Raw genomic sequence first — 22577 nt, 5'->3', positions numbered from 1 at the left:
AGATGCACGCGTTCTAACCACTGGGCCATCTCGGCTCAACTGGTTTAAGGGTGGATAATCTTACTTAGTGCCAATGTCCGTGGGCGATGGTGACTGTTTACCAATAAGGCTTATCTATCTATTTAAAATAAAATATCTTAACTTAATCATAACGTTCGCAGAACTGGGGAATAATTATATTACAGGAAATAAAGTGTCAACAATATTTACCCGGTGTCGTCTTAATCAACATGTTCTATAAATGTTTGTGTAAAGTGAGGTGTCTTGTGTTAACAAATCTCGTGCGACTATTGAAATTATCTGCGACAAAATCTTGCTTTTATTCTCTCGAAAACAACGCGATGCAGGACATGTGTTTTATTTTGCGGTATATTAAAGAAATAAAATAAGAAATGCTGCTATGGCTTTCAACATAGGAGCAAACTGTATATTTTTTCCTGGACTTCTGGTAATAAATACTTTTAAATAATCAACTGAACTATACATTTTGTATAATTACTTATTTTTAAGTTTATATCAATATATTGTTTCAGGCTATCACGATTTTGACTTTACCACTGATATCTACAGAGAATATTGATTGCAAAGGAAAATCGTTTCATTGTGTGAATTCAACACATTTTAAGATATGCGTTGATCTAGGTGGAGGCGTGACAAGGACAGTAGACGAGTTTCTTATACCGTGTCCAAGAAGTACTGTGTGCAACGATATTAATAAATTTGAGTGCGAATATCAAGTGACGACCACTCTTTCTCCTATACAGCAGAGTGATGAAGCGAATGTACTGGCAGAATTAAGCACAACATCAGCTACTGATGTTACTACATCTGCCCCTGAAAACGATACAAATAATTCAGGTGGGACTACGATTGACATAAGTTATGAATTTATAAACAACGATACTTCTTATTTTATTCCGTCAACAACATTGGATGACTCAATAAATCAAGTGAATTCAAGTAGTGCAAATAACTTTAAATTTGATAAAATAAGTGATCTACGCGATGAATATCAATTAACGACCACTCTTCCACCTACAAAGCAGACCGACGTTGCTACACTTGCTGTTAAAAATGATACGAGTAATTCAAGCGTGACTACATTTGAAAAAAGTTTTGAGTTTACCAACAACAACACTTCTAATTTTATTAATTCAACAACATCGGATGACACATTAAATCAAGTGTATTCCAGCAGTGCAAATAACTTTAAACATAATAAAACTAGTGATTTACTTGATGAATATCAAGTAACGACCGTTATTCCTTCTATACAGCAGAGTGATGTAGTCAACGAACTGTCAGACTTGGACACAACATTAGTTTGGGATAATGTTAATGTTACTACATTTGCCCCTGAAAACGATACGTATAGTTTAAGTGCGACCACGATTGGTACAAGTTACGAATTTATCAACAACGATACTTCTAATTTTATATCGACGACAACATCGGATGGTATATTAAACCCAGTGAATTCCAGCAGTGCAAATAACTTTAAACATAATAAAACTAGTGATTTACTTGATGAATATCAAGTAACGACCGTTCTCCCTTCTATACAGCAGAGTGATGTAGTCAACGAACTGTCAGACTTGGACACAACATTAGTTTGGGATAATGTTGATGTTACTACATTTGCCCCTGAAAACGATACGTATAGTTTAAGTGCGACCATGATTGGCACAAGTTACGAATTTATCAACAACGATACTTCTAATTTTATATCGACGACAACATCGGATGGCATATTAAACCAAGTGTATTCCAGCAGTGCAAATAACTTTAAACATAATAAATCTAGTGATTTACTTGATGAATATCAAGTAACGACCAGTCTCCCTTCTACACAGCAGAATGATGTAATCAACGAACTGTCAGAATTGGATACCACATCAGCTTGGGATAATTTTGTTGTTACTACATTTGCCCCTGAAAACGACACATATAATTCAAGTGCGACTACGATATCCACAAATAAGGAATTTATCGAAAACGATACTTCTAATCTTATTGCAAATAGCTTGAAATATAATGAAACAAGCGATTTACGTGATCAATATCAAATACCGAGCACTCACCCTTCTACACAACTGAGTGATGTAACTAACGAATCGCCAAAAATGGGTACACCATCTGCTTGGGGAAAATATGATGTTACTTCATTTGCCCCTGAAAACGATATATATAATTCAAGTGCGACTACGATTACTACAAGTTACGAATTTATCAACAACGATAATTCTAATTTTATTGCATCAACGACATCGGATGAGACATTAAATCAAGTGTATTTCAAAAGTGCAAGTTACGAATATCAAGTAACGACCACTCTACCTTCTACACTACAGCGTGATGTAAACAACGAACTTTCAGAATTAGACACAACATTAACTTGGGATAATGCTGATGTTACTACATTTGCCCTTGAAAACTATACATATAATTTAAGTGCGACTACGATTGCCACAAGTAACCAACTTATCAACAACGTTACTTTTAATTTTATTCCATCAACATCATCGAATGACAAATTAAATCAAGTAAATTCGAGCAGTGCAAATAACATTAATTATAATAAAATAAGTGATGTAAGTGATAGTGCTACTGTGACGAATACTAATGACGATTCAACCGTGAATGCAAAGATAACGTTGAATGATACTATACTAAATGCCACATTAAATAAAAGTATAACGTTGATAAGTGATGAGTTATCTTTATCTAAAACTATTCAAGGTACAACGGAATTAAATATAGACGCCCTTGTACTAAATAACAGCAGTTTATATGGTAATAACAATGAGCATGTTTACACAAACAAAGAAAGACGATTATCATTCTCTTCTAGTGAAATTGTTAGAAATCCAATTTCATATTCCAGTGAAACCACAAGTTTCTTAAGTCATTCCAATACCTCAACGACACCAATGACTGTTTCAAGCAATTTAAATATTCCAAATTATGTAAGTATTTCTTTACCAAATTCATTAAAACCTACCATTACAGCTAATTTACATACATTAGATCCAATAAATGGATGGATAAAAGATGGAGATATTTTGACAACTTCTACCACAACAGTCGGTAGTGATCCTACAACTAACCTGGTGCTAAATGTCACAGAAACTGTAAGTAGTAGCGACGATATTAAAAGTGATATTACTATACCTGTAATTAGACAAATATATTCTGACACAGAAAATAATTTACGTAAAGTATCGACAGATAATGTTTTTAATGGCAGGAATGGTTTTACAATAAATGTAGACGAACAAAATAAAACAGAAACTTTATTTACATTAGTTTCGTCATATTCTGGTTCGCCTTCTACTAAGTCTGTAGAAAGTAGTACTGTACCTAACAAGTTTGTTGATTTAACTTCGCTCACTAGGAATAACAACGATTGGCAAAATTCTGAAAATATCGTAACAAGCTCAATATATGCTACCGATTCGGTAAGTCAATTTCCAAATCAAATACCAGATGATCAATTAATTGAAATGGAAAATAAGTATGATGTTATAAATCCTCTGGTTACACCTCATGATGACATTTTATCAGAAATATTAGATACTGAAGTAATCGCTAGTAATGAATCGTTGACAAAAGATATGATGAAATCTAATACAACTTCAGAGATTGAAATTTTAAGTTTAACCGAAGCAGATTTAAAAGCATCTAATCTTAAAGTTCTAAATAATGATAGTATTTTTTCTACGCTTAATTACATATCTCTGATGGGTAATTTAAAGGATATCTCTTTTACAAACTTACCTGAAAGTAATGTAACCAACGATACTATGTATAAAGAAACAATTGTAGACCTAACTACTATAAGTAATGATAAGCTACCTGCAAATTACAAAAATACTAATGCAGAAAATATAAGTAGTGTAGGTTTTAATAATAATAACACCACCTTAGTTTTTAAAGATACGACTGCAGATACTACTTTAAAAGCAGACTTGTATAACACAAATCTTACAGTATCAGATACAGCTTTTACGTTTGCTACAAATCCACCCTTGATCAATACTACGCCATTAAATATTAATTTCAATTCCACTCCCACGATAAATACTCAATATACTCCAACTCCTAAATATTTTCAACCAACAATAGGTGCTAATCCTAAAATACATATCAAGAATATCACAACCATAGAAATACCATCTTCGTCTGATTTCAATCTTGATATGAGTAACAGAATATTTACTAACTACCCCAATACGAGTGCAAGAATTGAAACATTTGATAAAGATAACAGAGATTCCATAAGTTCTAACCTTACAGTCTTAAGCACGAATGAAAACAGAACCGTGTTATTAATAGATACTACAACTATAGATCCAAATAAAAAAATAGAGATGTACGAAAAAGAGAAATTGAATGATTTTTATTCTAATAGAAACAATATATCGGAAAATATAGCTAATGGAGAAAAAACTGGTGTATTCATAAATTCACCAAACATTACTTACGGCCAATTAAACATACATTCTCCAGCATTAAGTATTTCAACAGACACAATATTAAACAATTCAAGTGACTCATACGTGAACGAAAATGAAGTAGTTGTGGAAGATTTAATAAATAATAATGATATTTTTAATAACAATGACCTAGTTAAATCTAGTGTTAATCAAAATATAGTAGAAAAAAAATTAAATACCACGCAGAAAAAAGAGATGAACAAAATTTTCAATTTACCTTTACGTGATGTAAATATTACTGTAAATAATGAAATGATTAATGGTGAGGATGTAATTGGAGCAAATTTACCAATACAAACACATAAACTCATAACATTAAAAACATACGAAAATAAAAGTGTTGATGTGAATACAGAGACTAGCGAACTTATTAGTACAACTGAAACTGTAATGATCCCTGTTAGTTCCAATTTAAGCTTAACCAAGTATAAAGAGCCGACGAAAACATATGATTCTGTCATTTCTTATACTGTAGGAACAACTAATCCATACATTTACCAAGAACATTTAACCATAGCTGAACCGAATGACCAGCAAAATGCTACAAATTCAAAATTATTTGTAGACATTGAATATGTCGACAGTGGCTTACTATCCACACCTCATAATGCATCTGAAAATAATATACAAGATTTAAAATTAAGCAAAAATGAAACAGAATTTATTTCAGATGCTATTATTCAATCTTCACCATTTCTAACGAAAACTAGTAGTACAGCTTTTGAAAATAGTTTGAATGTCGATACTACTGTAAATCTTGCCCCAAATCTTAAAAATATTGCACAAGCAATTTCTAGTGTGGAAATTCTCAACAAAAACGATAATAATTCATCAAGTACAATAAGCAATATAAACAAACATCACAAAAATGTAACAATGACAACGAACAACATCGAAGTTATAAATAACGAAGCAAATATAATTGGAATGCTAAATAACGTTACATTGACACAAAATATTGATAAAATAAAAAGTGAATCAGGTGCTAATGCATTAAGTAATACTAAAACCCTGCCTACACTTGAAAATAAACCTGCTTTTAACTTTGAGCTAACACAAAATCTAAAACAATTAAACAATGAAAGTAAATTGAAACATAATGAAAACGAAAATAATGATAATATTGTAGCACTCTTAGATAAAACAAACAACAGTACTAGTCCTTTCACAGAAAATGGAATGAACATAAATAAAACGTTAAAGTTATTACAAGCAGATTTAAATCTAAATTTATCATCAAGAGATAATGTACAATTATCGAACATTGTTAAAACTACACCAATACCAACGAGTACGGTGAAAAGTTTGATTCATAGCGGTAACCGGGCGACACCACTACTAGAACAATTCACATGCGAAGGTCGCCATCGTGGAAAATATTCTGATAAAAGTAATTGCAATAAATTTTATATTTGTATAGGAAAGCTTCAACCGATTATTGGAATGTGTCCAGAAGATACTGTTTTCAGTGAAATAAGAAAACAATGTACGAATAATCTCTCACATTGTATAAGAAACAACCAATTTAAATGTATATCTTCAGGAAGGTTTGTTGACGTTTTATCAGAAAACTTTTATTATATTTGCGTTAAGAAATTAGACGGTTACGTTAGATTTAAATTACAATGCCAGAAAGGTTATCATTTAAATAAAGATAATATACAATGTTCTGTGGATACGTCCTCGATTGAAAATAGTTCCAACACCACCAGTGACAAAAGTACCAAGGAAATAAAATCGGACGATAATTCGTACTCAGAAAATTATGAAATACGATTTGAATGTGAAAAAGAAGGAAAGTTTGAATATCCAGATGATTGCAGAAAATATTTCCTTTGCAGAAAAAGTTCCAAGTCGAAGTTCCGTCGTAAAATTAAAAAGTGCAGTTCAGACGAAGTTTTTAATAAAGAAAAAAGGAAATGTGTGGATGCGGATAGCTACGAGTGTTAAAATTTAATGATCAAGTAGATAAAACAAATTAAATAATAATAACATATAAATAAAAAGTACTAATTGTAAATAAGAAAACACCTTTCGTTTGTATCCATTTATTTCAGTCTTATGCATTTATATATGGTATAAACATACATTTATACTCTATTGTTGCTGACCGGCCAGAAACTTCCGTGGCATCCGATATGCCGCACTTGTTCTTTGAATGAATTGATCTTCGACATCCTTTTCTAGGGTCATACAAAAATGATTAGAAAATACAGTGCATCGAATAGAATTTTCGCCACTTACCGGTTTTGAAGGGCAAAAGTATGTGGATCGAACAGGACTAGTATCTTGAGTTAACGTAAATTTGTAGTTTTTGCAATCTATAGGTCTATGACCAGCAGCATTCGAGCTCTGGAAACTATTGTCGCGATATGTATTCGCCTTTGTATTATATTCACCATATAATTGGGGTTTGGTCTTCGTTGTGTTGACTAGTGGGCATTTGTATTTTTCCGGAGAGGTACACGCGCGAGTATAACCATTAAATATAGTATTTCCTGAACATTTAAATTTGATACCCTGAAAGCGATTTTTGTTAGGAATGCACAGAATGTAGCCTTTGCAATTAGGGACAGTTGGATCAGCTAATCTTTCACTGCGATGGCACCGAACGTTCTTGGTAATAGAAGAATCAATATAGTTTATAACATTCTCGCACAGATCACTAGACTCCTCATTGCAAATGGTGTTAGCTGGGCAGAGAAAAGTGGGTCCTAGTAATTTATCACCATCGCATAATCTTACTTTTGATATTCCGTCGCAAACAAAACCATAAGGGCCACATTCCACGTTATCACGACTGAAAAACCCAAATACAGCTCTGCTCTTCAGTAGGATCTGAAAAGATAAGTTTATACAATGTATATTTAATCCATAACACGACACATTTGGTTTGTTTATGCTTTCTCGAATTATATTTATTTAGATAAAAAAGTTACAAGTCATGAGCCATGCCCCAAGTCACGTGTTAATTTGTCGATGTCGTATCGAATACGCAGAACAAACAAACAATGTCACTTTCACATTTATTTCGTAAGATTTACAAAATAATTTTATTTAAACTACTTATAATATATTGTAATTTATTATAAAATCAACTCGTAATTTGCCCTTTTACTAACGAAACAGCAAACTTGATATGAAAACGAGTACATTACTTAAAATTTAAATTACTTACAATAAATAACAGGAAATTTTTAAACATTTTCACGGCGCTGTGTTTAAGCTTGAGTCGTTTATAGTATCTTCTCAGTCAAGATGACTGCAAGACTAGCGAAGAGTGACTAACGGAGACAGGCTTTCTTTTCAAACTTTTCATGTCACGGTCCATTATGACTTTTAGCACCTCCATGTGCGGATTTTGTGTCAATAGCACACCGTGTCACGGTTAGTTGAGCCTCACGTGCGTTTTCGTGTTTACTTTGTTTACTGTACAACTATTTTTTTCCGTTTACGCGTATCTCGAATGAATAATTCAGGAAGTCGAACTAGTTTAAATATTTGTTGAAAAATTTTATGAATAACAAAGTTGTGTTGATCTTGTAAATGTTTCTATGATTAAAATGAATTATCATGTTTGAAATTATGCTGTATTGATAGATACACAAATTTGTTACAATTAATTTATTAACACATACTTAGATGATTATAATATTATTGTATAATTTTCATTTAATATCGGGTATAAGAATGAGATGAAAATAAAATACTGTTTATAATATCTAAATGCGTTTTATTGTAATACTAAATTTTATTCTATATTTATAATAATAATGTTTAATCATCATCGGAAGAAGACTCGCTGTCACTGTCAGAACTTGTCGATGATTCCAAATCTCGTAATGGTGTTCCGGTCTTGGCTCTGATGAACAATCATATAAAATTAATTAATTACACGCACAAATAAAGATATTTAGATCATATATATTATTAGATATAAATATTCATCATGTTTAAATTAAACAAATATTGTTAACCCATATCTGCCTGATGGGTCTTTTTCGTCCCAATAGATAAGAAAAAACTTATTAAAATTATATATATTTATTAATTTAAAAATATAAAACAAATAATGACAGTGATGTATAGTTAGATATTGTTAGTAATGATATGAACAAAAGTGGACTCTTACGTGTGGTACGCCTGCGCGATTTCTAACGCTGCGGGTTGTAGCGATGTCGTCAGAGATGATTTATTCTCTTCCAGAAGTTTCCCTACCTCCTCTGTGGTTCGGTTCAGTATCACACTTAGAGTTTCAATACTCGCTGGAATTGCTTCCTCGAATCCGCACTCGGCTAGGTACGAAACTGTCGTCTGGAATGTGATCAAAATACAATTATAAGATATAGCTAGCTGGAATAGTCCAGTCAGTTCAAAATTTTGTCGTTTGGAAGTAGACCGACAGTAGAAAACTGACATTAAAATCTTCTCGAAGTTTTATTAACAAATATATGATATGTTGAAGATTTCTCACTCTTACACTTAAAGGGCGTAGTAATTTTCCATTAAAATAGTCAAAGCGAGGAGACAGAAGGGGAGGGCGGGTGTGTAGGAGGGCGGGCTCACCGCGGCGAGCGCGTGGTGCGCGTGGCGGGCGGCGCGCGGGGCGAGCGCGGCGAGCGCGGCGCGCGCGGCGGGCGCGGGCTCGGCGGCGTCGGCGCGCAGGCGGCGCAGCGCGGCGCCGACGGCGACCCACGCCGCGTCGCAGCGCGCGTCGGCGCACAGCTCCAGCACGTCGGACAGCGCGCGCGCCGACAGTCTGCGCGTGGGGGGTCAGTCGGGGTGACGATGGATGGAGCAAGAGGAAACGATTGTGGGATCTTTCGAATCGAAGATCATACAATCGAACCTCCTTTATTGATTATGTTAGCGCTCGCTCCAAACTATTTGAGCGCGTGCGTTCCACGGTAAAGAAATACGATTCGTTCTTTGCACGTAAGAAGTAAAATTTAAAATGTGCAAATAATATTAAAATAACACGTTGTACTTACTAATTATCTGAGTATTGGTAGTGAAACTCTAAGAGACAAAGGCAACATTTCCGAGTTTAATTTGATTATTGACAATAAGTCAAATAGTTCAGATCGGGATGTTGCATTTGTTTTTGAAAAGAATTCAGCTACCAAATCACTCATTTCTACCTTATTAAATATATTTTTTTAAGAATATAATGTCTGATTTGATTTCAACACTGCCAATGTTTTCGACATATACTATAGACCTATCTCTGTATCGCCAACTCTTAGCAAGATCTTTGAAAAACGCCACTCTCAGTCTTCTGATTTGGTACCTTAACATATGAGTTCAGAGCGTAATGTAAATGGTAAGAGATAGTCTCTAGCAAACGTGGGCGTCCCTCAGGGATCTATTTTTGGTCCATTACTCTTCCTCATTTACGTAAATAATTTGCCATGTCTGGTCGGAGATAAACATGAGATTGTATTGTTTGCCGATAATATATCGTCAATTTTTTAAATAAAATGACGTCAATTATTACATGACAAGATGCCGAACTTGGATCACGCACTACCGATTATGCGCGTAGATCTGTTCTTGACTTCGCTTTAGCATATGATTTGACACAACTGGTTGTCTCGCCAACGCGAATACCGGATATTTCTCTGTTGGATTTTTTGCTGACTTCTCATCTGGACGACTACCAGGTTACCGTCGATCTGTCGTCTGTCGTCTGTCGTTCAGAGTACACTGCCGGTTGCATGTTGCTCATGGCCTCGCTTTGTGGGCTGCAGATTAGTGTGACACAGGTCAGCGGTCATTGGGATGGGATGTGGTCCTCTTTTGCATCTTACTCATGGGGGCAGATTTGTTTCTCGCCAGATGATTCAAACGTTGTTGCCGACTGTGTCGCTGATGTTTTGCTTTAGGGTATGGAACTTTTCATTAAGTATTCTGCTGTGCATATCGATGGCAAGTCCCAAACTTGGTTTGTTTACTTGCACATTGCAAAACGGCCCTACGCCGAAAACCGATACGTTAGCCCAGGCTTGGTAGGCGTCTCGTGATGTATATACTAGCCCATCCAGAAAGGCATATAAATCTGCCTATAGGTCCTTCAAATCCATCATTATAAACGAAGACGAAGAACATTGGCACAAATGGCGAGAGACTGGTGAACCTCCCTTCAGGAACAAGTGCGCTCTGGTATCTCGCTAAGGCTGTCTTGGGGAATTTCTCAGCCTTCTTTTTCATCACATGACAGGCCTCTCTCTGGCCTATAACTCTCATGGCTCTCTCGCTTCGCGTCCAACTCAACTCAACGGGTGACCATGGAAAGTCTCCACCAACAACGATGCTGGAGGTTAAATTCCGGCAAAATGCAGTTCGCAAAGCACTTCGTTCCTTGGATATCCAAAATTCGAGTAGACCCAACATCATCCCCTTTGATTGAGCTACGGATATGTGCTCCTGAGTTGGCACCGGTTTTAACACGACTTTTCCGTCCTACGCATAATGCGTCGTCCTGAACTCTGGAAGACTGCTTTGGATCAACCGAAAAATAATTCAACTTCTTGGTCCTTCTCTACCATTCCTTGAATAGTTTGGTACACCAGGTTTACAATTTTATTATTAATTCTATGTTGACTATTTTGTTTCGATTAAAGTTAAAACAGGTGCTAGAGACCTCTATTGTCATAGAATTTAATTTATTTGGAACATGTTTCAAAACACAAATACGTAAAGAAAGATAAATAAAAATTCGCTGAATTTCTTTCACCAGTTTTTCTCAGGTCTGAGATTAGAGATGCTAGAATTTTTACATTCATTAAAAAAAGTGAATTCTATGTCGAACAAAGACATTTGAATTTGTAGGGTATTACTACTGTACGTACAATTCAAGAATCTAGTTAACGTGTAAATGTAATAAATTAGTTCAGAATGGTGGAAAAGTGAGTATATAGTATTTCATACAACATTTTGGGCCAGTCGGCACAAGCGCAATGCAAAACAGGTCCACAGTTATGCACCCACGGGTCGACCGAAGGGAACTCACTTCTGCGTGGGAGATCTGCGATCCTCCCTCTCCTCGCGCTCCTCGGCCAGCTCACCGTACTTCAGGATGTCCGCTGCGACGGTCTGCATTTTTTCCTTCACCTCGTCGTCTAAAAGAGGACAGACAACAAAACGTACACTGGTCGGTTCCCTAGACACCGCAGATGGCCAGCGCCGGCCGAGGACTCACCCTGGTCGTGGTAGCAGCAGCTCAGCGCGCGCAGCAGGCGCTCCACGAGGCGCGCGCGGGCGGCGTGGCCGAACACGAGCAGCTCCCGCCACGCCGCCGCCAGCCGCGCGCCCGCGCCCTGCAGCTCCAGCGCCTTCAGGATCTGCGGAGGACATCGCCCGTCACGCCACACTCACCACGGCGCCGAGACTGCTTTTGGTGCTAGCCGGTGACAAGCAGTAACTTACTTCCTAGTCTATCTACTTTCTTAGCATTTTTATTAAAGGAATACCTCAATCGTGTAACGAGCAAATTGACTACAGTGCGTTCCGAAAGATTCTAAGTAACAATTGAAACGGACACGAGTATTATTAATTGACTAGCATCCCCGTACCTCCTCCATTACCGACGGCTCCGGAACGTATATATTCGGTATCAACGTATCCAGCAGCTGCGTCGTTCTTTCGAACGGCGCGAATCTAAAATTAAATCATAAGTTCATTTGTTAAACTAAAAAAAAATATACCTATTGTTAAATATACAATAAACTAACTATTTAAATCTTAATATTACGCGTCGGGTCGCTACCAGCAGACAACCGAGACTCGCAACGCGCGCTCCTTGGTCAAATCAAATAGCTCGCGCTTCCCCGGCTTCTAGTTACACACTTCCGTCCCTTTTCACAAACTAACTGCCAAATTGTAGGCGAGTGGAAGGATGTTAAGCATCAATAAATATACAAAGATTTAATGTTAAATCGTAATTTTAAAACAAAAAAAAGTTGATAATTTCCTTTACCAACTTTGATCACAGATATTTTGAGGGTAAATTTTGCAACAGCAGCGTTCAAAAACTAATTTCTCAATGGAAAAACTCAATAACTTTTTATAGGATGATCTAGGATTTGAATCCATGACTTCACAGTCAGTGAGTTTATATGTAAGTCACTAGTCCAGCGTGGCAGATCGTTATATATTAGCAATAGTAACTCACCTGCAGGCAACAGTCACGAAGTGCCTGTAATATATACTCTCCTTGTAAGCGTCTCCTACTAGTTTGTAATTATCGTCCTTCATTAACAATGCGTGTAATCTTTCTGCTAAGTTTATATCCTGTAAATAATATTATAATATTTATATAAGGAAAGTAAATAATAGTTTTTATTATATCTAGATTCTGTTATTGCTGGAAAAGATTAAATACATATGTACTATAATTTAAACTAATTTTAATTGATAGACAATAATATCTCCACGGCTGTTGAGAATCAGGACAATTATGATAATGGGAGATATATTTAAGGTTGCTATAAGCCTAAAGTGTACCTGCAAGTGGTTGCTGCAAACTCCCATAGCGGTTATAAAGAAGTTGGTATCCATGGCTTCTGTGGGTTCCAATGATTCTCTCTTTTCTAGATCTGCTATTATATTTGTTAATATGTCAATTTTTGGTCCCTCTGTGAACAATACACAATCATGTTTAATTTATTTACCTGTATAGTAAATACAGTTGTTACCGTAAACAGTTGATGCATCTTAATTGAAGAATATGAGTTCAAACCCATGCAAGCACCACTGTTATTTCATGTGTTTAATTTGTTTATAATTGATCTCGTGTGGGATGTAAGGAGACATTTAGGAGACCTATATTTGCATGTATCATGCAACTACACAAACAAGGTATGTAGAGAAGCAGTAGTGTTATAGTAAAATGTACAAAAGTTTATAGTAGAAATGTACTCACGGTCCTTGCAAAACAGGCATAGCAAGTAGTAGTAGGCGGACAGACTGGGCTCGATGCCGAGCTGGCGGAACTCGGCCACGGTCTGCAGCGCCACGCCCTGCAGCGTCTTGCCGCCCCCCCAAGCCGACAGGGACTTCAGGCACGCTGTTAGTGTCTCTGAATTTGGTGACAATCCCTAAAAAAGAGTTAGTAATAAAGTAACATTATATCATTTAAAAGAGAGAATGCATGGATTTCAATGTTATGAGGAAACCTACATATGTAGAATATTATTTTGCTATATGAAACTGCACTAGAGTACCATGATTATTGTCAAAATTAACACAAAACAAGGAACTACCTGGAACCAAGGAACTAACAAAAGAAGGAATTACCTGTTCATCCATTTCAACCAGCAAACCCTTCAAAGCTTCAATACGTAAAGATACACCTTCCTTTAGAAAACCAATACAACCCAACAGAGAATTATATACACTAGTGGACAGAGGAATTCCTTTCTCTTTTGCTTCTTGCGTCAAGGCATAAGCGCGTTCAGCCTAAAAATATATTAATAATTATATTACATATAATTTAGTGATTAAACTTATTAGTCCAGTGACTATTAGACCTGTCTACCGTCATGTGTACATCGAAATTGTTATAATTTTTTTGAATAGTTTTTTTCATAAAACTTATCATTTGTATACTCAATGGCATGATACTGAAATGGTAATAGATTTAAAATACAAAAAAAACAAAGGATAAAACATAACATGTTGATTAAATAAAATTGATTATATAAAATTTAAAATTGTATTCCTTATAGTCTATAACTTCAGTACTTATTCAAAGAGAAAGAATGTTTTCAAATATTTATTTTTACCTGAAAATACTTTGCCATTCCTTGTATAATAGCACAATACGCTTCAGGTGTTTTTGGTTCCATAGATGTGAAAATTTTGTCAGCTAGACCACCCAATCTGTGCAGAAAAAACTTAGATTTAACCATAAATTAAGAGACAATGTTAAGTTGGATTGTAATAACAATAGTTATATGCTCAGTCTTCTGCCCTTAGATAATTAACTTTTAGTTTGCAACATCTGTTTTATAATACTCCAAGATCATCTGACACTTCTATTTCTTAAATATTGCCGAGGGGCTTAATCTAATACCATGATGTGCTTAACACAAATATTTCCATGAGTTGACTCCCACCCACACCTACGAGTTTAGGTTTAACCCATACAGCTTGTAAATTATAATTAATTTTGTATTACTAAGATTTTTATACTTGGGACTTCTTACTTCCAGGTAGTAGCATGTCTTTCCCTTGTGGCTGCAGCAAACCATCTCTCTTCAACCCATTCCAATGCAACAGGTTCCTTCTCATTGTAAAAGCAAAGAAGCTGGAGGAATGATAGTTTTAATTCACTGCTTAAACCTGATTCTCCACCAAGGAGTTCGAATACTTTAATTGCATCTTCTATAAGTGCATTATCTATTGTGTATTTTAAGTCAATTTCTGTGACCTGAAAGGTTGAAAATTAAGTATAGTTATATATAGTATAATGTAGTATGCCTTCTTAGTGTTATTCCGAATGAAATAATTAAGCTAGTCCCTACATCATTTTAATTATTATTACATTAAATATTGATTATTATTATTATGGAAGAATAATATCAAATAAAAATTATAACTTACATTTTATAAATTTATAAAAATAACACTTAAGGAATAAAAAAATATTCTAAGAAGAATGTGGTTTTTATTTTGTGGCCAAAATAGCATATTATACCATGTTGCTTTTCGTTATGTGCTAGTATTAAATATATACTTACAGTGCTTTCATCATTATAAAATGGTTTAGGAGCATATGCTGGAATTTGTGGGTCAGCATTAAAGTATGGGGTTTTCATTTTCATTGGTGGATCCCATTCTCTTGTAGTAAAAAGATTTGCATGCTCATCCCTGATCCAAGCAGCTGCTTTTCTGCCTGCCTCCGCTGATAAGGCATATGCTCGTTTACGGAAATTTGACAGTGGGATGAGAAATGGATCATCGTGATATCTAAAAATTTATTATATATATATAATTAAATATTTATACGACGCCATACAAGAAAAATATATTAAGTCGTATATATATAGGTTACTTGTAATGGGCTGCGGTAGGGTCATTTCCGACGGTTGCAGCTAGAGCTTGCAAGATATCAGTCGGACCTCTGGGTATACGAGGTGGCGGAGAAATGCCATCACTAGATATACTCGTTTGAGGAAGTTTTTGACCTTCTATTGAAGCAACAGAGCGACATACACAAGCGAGCCTGGACCATTGCCTATAAATGAAAAATAAAAAATGCATTATTGAAAAACATTTAGTAAAATATATTACATATATTGAGCACCATCGTCACCTTGGTATAATGATGTTCGAATACATTTAAATTATTTTTTTTAGCTATATTTATGTTACTTTTCAGTGATATTTTCTTAGATCCTGGAAAATGCAAACTTTAATATAACCTAAACTTTGATGTCAGTCCGACAGCTGAAATGTCATTGTCACTGTGACTTTAAGTGTCAAAAAGATCAAGTAGTTGTCAAATTTTGAAAATATCGATAAACTGAAACTAATCGAAACCGAAATCGATTATTTCTTAATTTTAATTTGAAATAGATATTTAATGGTTTTTTTTGTGAATATGTGATATGATATTTAATTTACATTTTAAATTATAATTAAAATGTGTATAACTCAAAATAATATAAAAAATTAATAACTCGGATAAGTTTTTACAAGTATACTTGATTCTAACAAGATTCGAAGCTAATTCCCTCACGTTCAGTGTAAGTTGATGTATACACGATTGCAGATTAATATTAAACACATGAAGGTTTCCTTACTATGTTTTTTTCACCGTCGAGCATAATAAATTATAAATGCATCTGCCATGAATTATAAAGACAAATAAAGTCATTAAGAATATAAAAATACTACTACTTCCCTGGATAATAAATAAAATTACTTATTTTACTCGTTTTCAAAAAAGAAATAACATATACTGATTAAGGAATTAAAGTGATATAAATTTAATCGTTTACTTTTATATTTTTTATTTTTATTTATTCTGATTTTACATATGTCCTGAAAAAATATAATTTAATTACAAATTAATCTCATACAATATCGTCGATGTATATCTAGATCATAAGTTAAGACTCCACCAATATAATACATTGAGCCATCTAAATCTCTTAATTAAGAAAAGAACATTTCTGAAAACAAGCAGTTGTATACTAATGTTCGTTTCTATGTTGTTGAACGTTGAGGAGTTCTGGCTTTTGGATTGAATACTGGTCTACGTCAATCACATAATGCTTATGATAAAAATGCATTGTAATTGGAACTGACTAACATGTAATATGTCAATCAGTAGGATAATTGGAAGTGGTTCTAATCCCTAATTTGACCTAAATAAACAAACATTGCAAGTTAAGTAAAAGTTTTAAAAAAATATCATATTTTAAAATAATGGTGTGCTGTAAATGAATGTTTAATCATCTAGTTAATCAAGAAACGGCCAAGGATGTCCTGGGTTTTGTTTTATATTGTCTTATCATTGAGTTAGATCAAAATTTTGTAAATGTGCCAATTAAAGTTTTGATAAGAAAACTTTTTATGCATAGTTAAAGATTAGTTAGTAAAATCTGACTTGTAAGCTTGTAAAAATCATTATTGTAAACTCTGCTTTATAAAAAATTATAAACTTTAAATAAAATTACTCAGTCATTACATATCGCATCATTTATTTAAAATTACCTAAATATAGATTTAGAAAGAAAATAAATATACTTCTTTATTAAAAATATATTTTTATTTAGTTTGCACTAATACTTAAATTATTAGTTATCAAACAAACAACACAGATGTATAATATATTCCGCTTTTTTATATTCTTATGTAATGAAAACTAGATAAACGAAGAATATCAATCACGTGACATCTACTAAACGTTTCGGTTGGCGAGTTTGACTAATCTACGCGAAATCATCAATCGTCAAAAAAATTTTACAGGTTTATTTAATGTCCAGCTATTAAATTATAAGAAAGCAAAAATATATTAGTCAAAGGCATAGATAGATATAGTACATAATCATCATTTACGTATTTCCACTGACACCAACCTTGCCTATCTTTGTATAAGAAAAACAAATATTATGATACATCTTAAAACAAGTGAATGACAATAAATCAAATCAAATTCGCATTTAATACTAATGTTATTAAATGCGAATGAAACTCTGTCTGACAATAAGCCTAGCCACTGAACTAAATTTGATAAAATTTGGTATGGAGCAAAATTGAGCCGCAATGAAGAACTTACGCTACTTTTAATACCTAACACCTGAGTACCAACCCGTAAAAGGTGAGCGAAGTTGCGGGCGACAACAAGTATACTAAGAGTATAATCGAGTAGGCTCTTGCAAGCACTTTTAAATCGTCATTATACAGAATTAAATAAAATGAACCCTAAGCGGTAGATAATATTACGCTAATTTCTTAGAAAAAGATTAAAAAAAGGTTATTTTCGATCTTACCTATCCAAAAATATATCGTTTAATTTTTGAAATTACTTTAACATTCAAAATGTAATTTCGAAATAACTTTTTTTACTCTGAATGATTTAACGTCTACACATTTCTCACGTTGAGGTGAAATAATGTCGCGTTAATTCAAGTATGCTCGTGCGAAACCTTGATCTTATTTTATGTGGGTCTTTCAAATTTAGTATTACAAAAGTAACGACTTAATCACAGGAAACCGTTGGGAATAACAACAATATTTTCCTCACACATTTATTATAATGTTAACAGCAATACACAGTGCAATAGTTACATACAAAGAACGTTTGAAAATATACACAGAATTATTCAATGGAAAGTTTCCAGATATATTTGGTGAATTACTAACGGACACTTGGAGAACCTTCGGTGATTCAGTTGCAATATCGCACTTGAACAACGTTTGATTCACGCAAACATTTTCCGTAGCACTGAAAATTTGGTCATCCGGACAACGAACAAGTCTTGCTGTTATGATATTGTTTAGGTCTTTTACACAGGCTATGTACGACGAGCAATCTTCACTTGTAGGATTGGCGTAATCGCCCTCCAGTGTGCAATTATGATGGGGCAGGCATTGATAACTAGTTACGTTTGTACATTGGCTTTCTAAATGACTGTAAATAGAATTTTCTGGACAGAGGACGTTGTATTTCATTGAATTTGCGCCTGTACTTAAGCACATTGTGAATCCTCGACAGTCTGAATACGAATTGTCGGGGAATCTGCCTCTAGTAGAGCATTCAGTGGCAGAACATGTTTCGTAGTAAAGCATCTGTAACAAAATAAATGATAACTAAAATTAAAGTAATCGCACAAAACAGGAGAATGGTGTTTTCATATTCTTTTAGTATTTTCCATAATAATAATAATAAAAAAATACTAAAACATTATTTAGCTTAGTATGATTTCTTAATCGCTTTAGGTAAATAAAACTAAGGAATCTTGTAAAAATAAAACATACACAAATTCGATACTCACTACAAGTAGAATTAAAATCCGTATAAACATTTTATAATCTGTTCGTTTTTAAAAATCTAAAAACACGGTTTCAATATTTGTCAAATCAGACCCGAGATATAAACGGAAACTGAGAATTACTGTCGCGACGTAAGCATTATTTTAATAATAGTGTTGTACTTTTGTTTCGATTATATGATTAGAAACTCATTTATTACTAATGAACATATTTCCAAAAATATATATACATATCTCAATGTGAAACTAAATAAGATGATTTAAAAAAATCTAGCGAAAGACTTTTATTTCTTAAATTATTTTAATAATATACGCGCTTAATAAAATATTTAACAGTTTCCAGTTTGACGGTTATATCACTACGTATTTTTCAACGCTTTTACAGAAATATTAAGTATATTTAGAAGAAACCTCGTGTTTTTACTCCAATCACTACCAAAAGGACTTCATTAATTAATATATGTACCTTGTATATTATATTTACATTTATTAAAGGACATCACTACGCGGTCGTAAGATAAATGATAATAATGTTTAAATAGTAAAGGCTCATGTTTTATCTCAGTAGGCATCTACATGCATTAAAATATAACTCTACACGAAGTGACTGGTTTACTTAGAAAATAAAAATGTATCAGCTATAACCTACTACTTCTATATTTTTTTAATGAAACCTGACTAGTTTGATTTATATTCTATGCGATGCGATTACAGTTAATGGTAATCGATTACTAATCGTATAATTATTTTTTTCTATAATTGTCGTCTATAAATTCTGAAGCGGTTGGAAGCTTTAGGGAAACTTATGTTACATTAGAGTTTTAGACCTCAATACATAAACGCGATATCAGAGTCGCCGAGGCTGTACTCTCTCTGATCGAGCGCGGAGTAGGGCCCGCTAGATTGCAGTAAATAGGATTAAAAGAATTGCTTATATATTATTTATTATGGATTATGTATATATTATTTAAAAATGAAAAATAAAGTCAGTTTAGGAGAAATTAAAAAAAGTAGAGTTTTAACGTAAAATCTCGTTTTGTAACAGGAAAAGTTTATGAATCATTATGATAAAGAATTCGTACTGCAAACACTGTTTAATATCTAGATTAGTAAGATGTTTCATATTCATCACGACATCACTGTCATGATATGTATTTTTCAAAATAATAGGTATTACTAGATCTACTGAGATAAGTAATTAAATAATTTTTCCTCAATAATTCTAATTGAATATGTAAATTTTATTAGTATTATTATTTAATGTTGCGATTTAGACTGCCTCGTTGTGGATTGATATAAGGTTACTCAAGATTTTGGGTATAAGTTCTACCCTTGTCGGTCGTGTCGGAGTGCATCTGGGTTTTCAAGCACAATTGTGTCCTGCGTAGTTGGCTGGACTTCCTTGAGATTGACACTTTATTGCTATCAAATTGAAACTGAATCGTTGTCTTTTCGATGTTTTCTTATTATACTACACAACGATCCAGTTGGGGTTAGATCGAAATTGGATCGTAACAGGATCGGGAACATATCGTAAACTTTATAAATTAGTAGATTTGACTAGTATTAGTTGGGCTTTTTCATAGGCGTATTCTATAGTTATTTTACAGTAACATAAAAAATATGGGTATATTCTGGCTTGAAGGTATAAGACACGAAGGGCATGACGTGTTAGATCTGATGATTTTAAGAACCGAGGCGTTTTAAATGAAGAATAAACCGGAATAAATAATAAATAGAGAATTTATGGAACATATTTGAAATTTATTGTAATGAATACCTAAACATATACATATCAGTAAAATATTCCGCTAGTTCTTATCACGTAATACAATTATTATACACAATCTGTGTTCGTAATCGATATTTGTGAAATTCAGAAAACAGTTTTTTGAGGTATCTGTGCGTAGTATTATTTTTGAATAATATTTTTCTTTTTGATCATATAATAAATTAATATAAAACAAATAGAACTGGGTTTATATGTAAAATATTAGTCGTATGTTCCACTAAACATAGAAATGATTTAACATGTCTACATTTAATTGAATTCCAAATATGACTCCAAGTGCACTAAAACTATTTTTTAAATCAAGTAATCCATATTATAAATGACTTTTATGTGGAAATGATAACTTTAACGAAATCCTTTTATGTGTTCGCATAATATTTTTCTTAATTTAACTAATTGAACATTTATAAAATATAATGAAGATATCGATGTATGTCTAAATCTATAAAATATGATATATGTCGTCTTTGTTTTTATTCATTAAAATATGGGACATTTGTTTTAGTTATCGGACTTCATGTTTCATTCGATTTAAATAACATACGACAGTATTGTCATAGGACTAAACAGTAACTCTTAGACACAGTAGGTATATCTTAATGTTATTGTTATACATAGACATAATGTTGAATAACAGTGTATACACTATATCTTAGAAATATTTTTATACTACATACAACAATATATAATTATTCTTAATGTATAATAATTAAGATATTATTTTATAATAAGGGGTGAGTTGTTTAAGAACGTTTATGCGTTAGTACCCCCGAGATGGTAAAAGAAGCCGAGGTAGACAAATTATGAGATTAAAAAAGCAGCGGATCCAATATGGATTTGCAAAGCAAAAGGTAGGTATGAATGGAAATCTTTAGAGGAGACCTTTGTCGGAAGACAAGCTGTGGGAGACCAACGATCGTGAACCGATATTTTACATCAAAGTTTAAGGCAAAAGTGAAAAATGTGTTTTATAATTTATTTGTATAAACAAGAACAGCAATAAAGGCTTTATTATTATTGTGTATTAATACCACAAATATTGATATTTTTGTGATAATAATGAAGATATTTTCAAAATAATTGCTTAAATTTAAAATTTAATAGTATATATCTATTTTTTTGGTTGTAGTCTTACGATTTAAATCTTCACAGTTATCAACTTTCACAGGAAAGAAAATTCTTCGGTTTATGTAAGGAAAGTTAGAAAATTTAAATATCGAACCTGCCAGAATCGATTTCAGTTATTTTATAAGTATTGGTACATACGGCACCGTTCTTTGCTTAATTAGAGCTTCTATGAGATATTCTATTTATGTCAGTAAATTTATTTTGTTTTCTCCTAAATACCTTACCAAATTAATTGTTAAAAAAGTTACACAAAATCAAATCAATAAAAATAAAAACACTAATCACTGCAAACTTTTCACGCCATAAGATTAACAATACATTTTAGGATAAGTGCACAGTCTATAGTTGATCTCATACTAAAAAAAATCGTATTCGTCATTAAAAATAATCTCATAAGTATTACTACGATCATGAATATTAAAAATTTTATTATTGCTAGACGTCGCATAGGAATTAACTTTTTACATAAAAGTAAAAAGAGTAACTACGATATTTCTTCCCGATTCTTGACGTTGGAACATATATTTCGAATTAGTGGTAACGATCGAAAATTTTATAGTATTTCAAATATGAATACAATGTAAAATTTTTCATAATTGTATACTCACGAATTTATTATAATCTACTGCGCGGAGTCAGCGTCAGTCACCCTACTAG

At 33.3% G+C, this 22577-nt stretch overlaps 3 protein-coding genes across 3 annotated transcripts; 1 reads left to right on the top strand and 2 right to left on the bottom strand.

The window, feature by feature from the left end:
• The first annotated feature begins 291 nt into the window (after nt 1-291).
• LOC125077540 (protein PF3D7_1417600-like) lies at nt 292-6867 on the top strand. The gene is made up of 2 exons (XM_047689448.1): nt 292-448; nt 534-6867. The coding sequence occupies exons 1-2, from the start codon at nt 401-403 to the stop codon at nt 6444-6446; spliced, it is 5961 nt and encodes a 1986-aa protein (XP_047545404.1). The 5' UTR covers nt 292-400; the 3' UTR covers nt 6447-6867.
• LOC125077953 lies at nt 6594-7827 on the bottom strand. The gene is made up of 2 exons (XM_047690087.1): nt 7821-7827; nt 6594-7402 (listed from the first exon to the last, which is right to left on the bottom strand). The coding sequence occupies exons 1-2, from the start codon at nt 7825-7827 to the stop codon at nt 6594-6596; spliced, it is 816 nt and encodes a 271-aa protein (XP_047546043.1).
• A 393-nt stretch (nt 7828-8220) lies between these two features.
• Nucleotides 8221-15942, bottom strand: LOC125077891 (protein PTCD3 homolog, mitochondrial). The gene is made up of 15 exons (XM_047690004.1): nt 15814-15942; nt 15553-15735; nt 15239-15467; nt 14705-14928; nt 14282-14378; nt 13794-13955; nt 13420-13594; nt 13002-13132; nt 12670-12788; nt 12071-12155; nt 11698-11839; nt 11509-11617; nt 9063-9255; nt 8629-8810; nt 8221-8358 (listed from the first exon to the last, which is right to left on the bottom strand). The coding sequence occupies exons 1-15, from the start codon at nt 15837-15839 to the stop codon at nt 8274-8276; spliced, it is 2142 nt and encodes a 713-aa protein (XP_047545960.1). The 5' UTR covers nt 15840-15942; the 3' UTR covers nt 8221-8273.
• Nucleotides 15943-22577: the final 6635 nt, after the last annotated feature.

Source organism: Vanessa atalanta, chromosome 4 (assembly GCF_905147765.1).
Source record: "Vanessa atalanta chromosome 4, ilVanAtal1.2, whole genome shotgun sequence".
Taxonomy (NCBI): domain Eukaryota; kingdom Metazoa; phylum Arthropoda; class Insecta; order Lepidoptera; family Nymphalidae; genus Vanessa; species Vanessa atalanta.
This window is presented reverse-complemented; position numbering and strand designations above follow the sequence as displayed.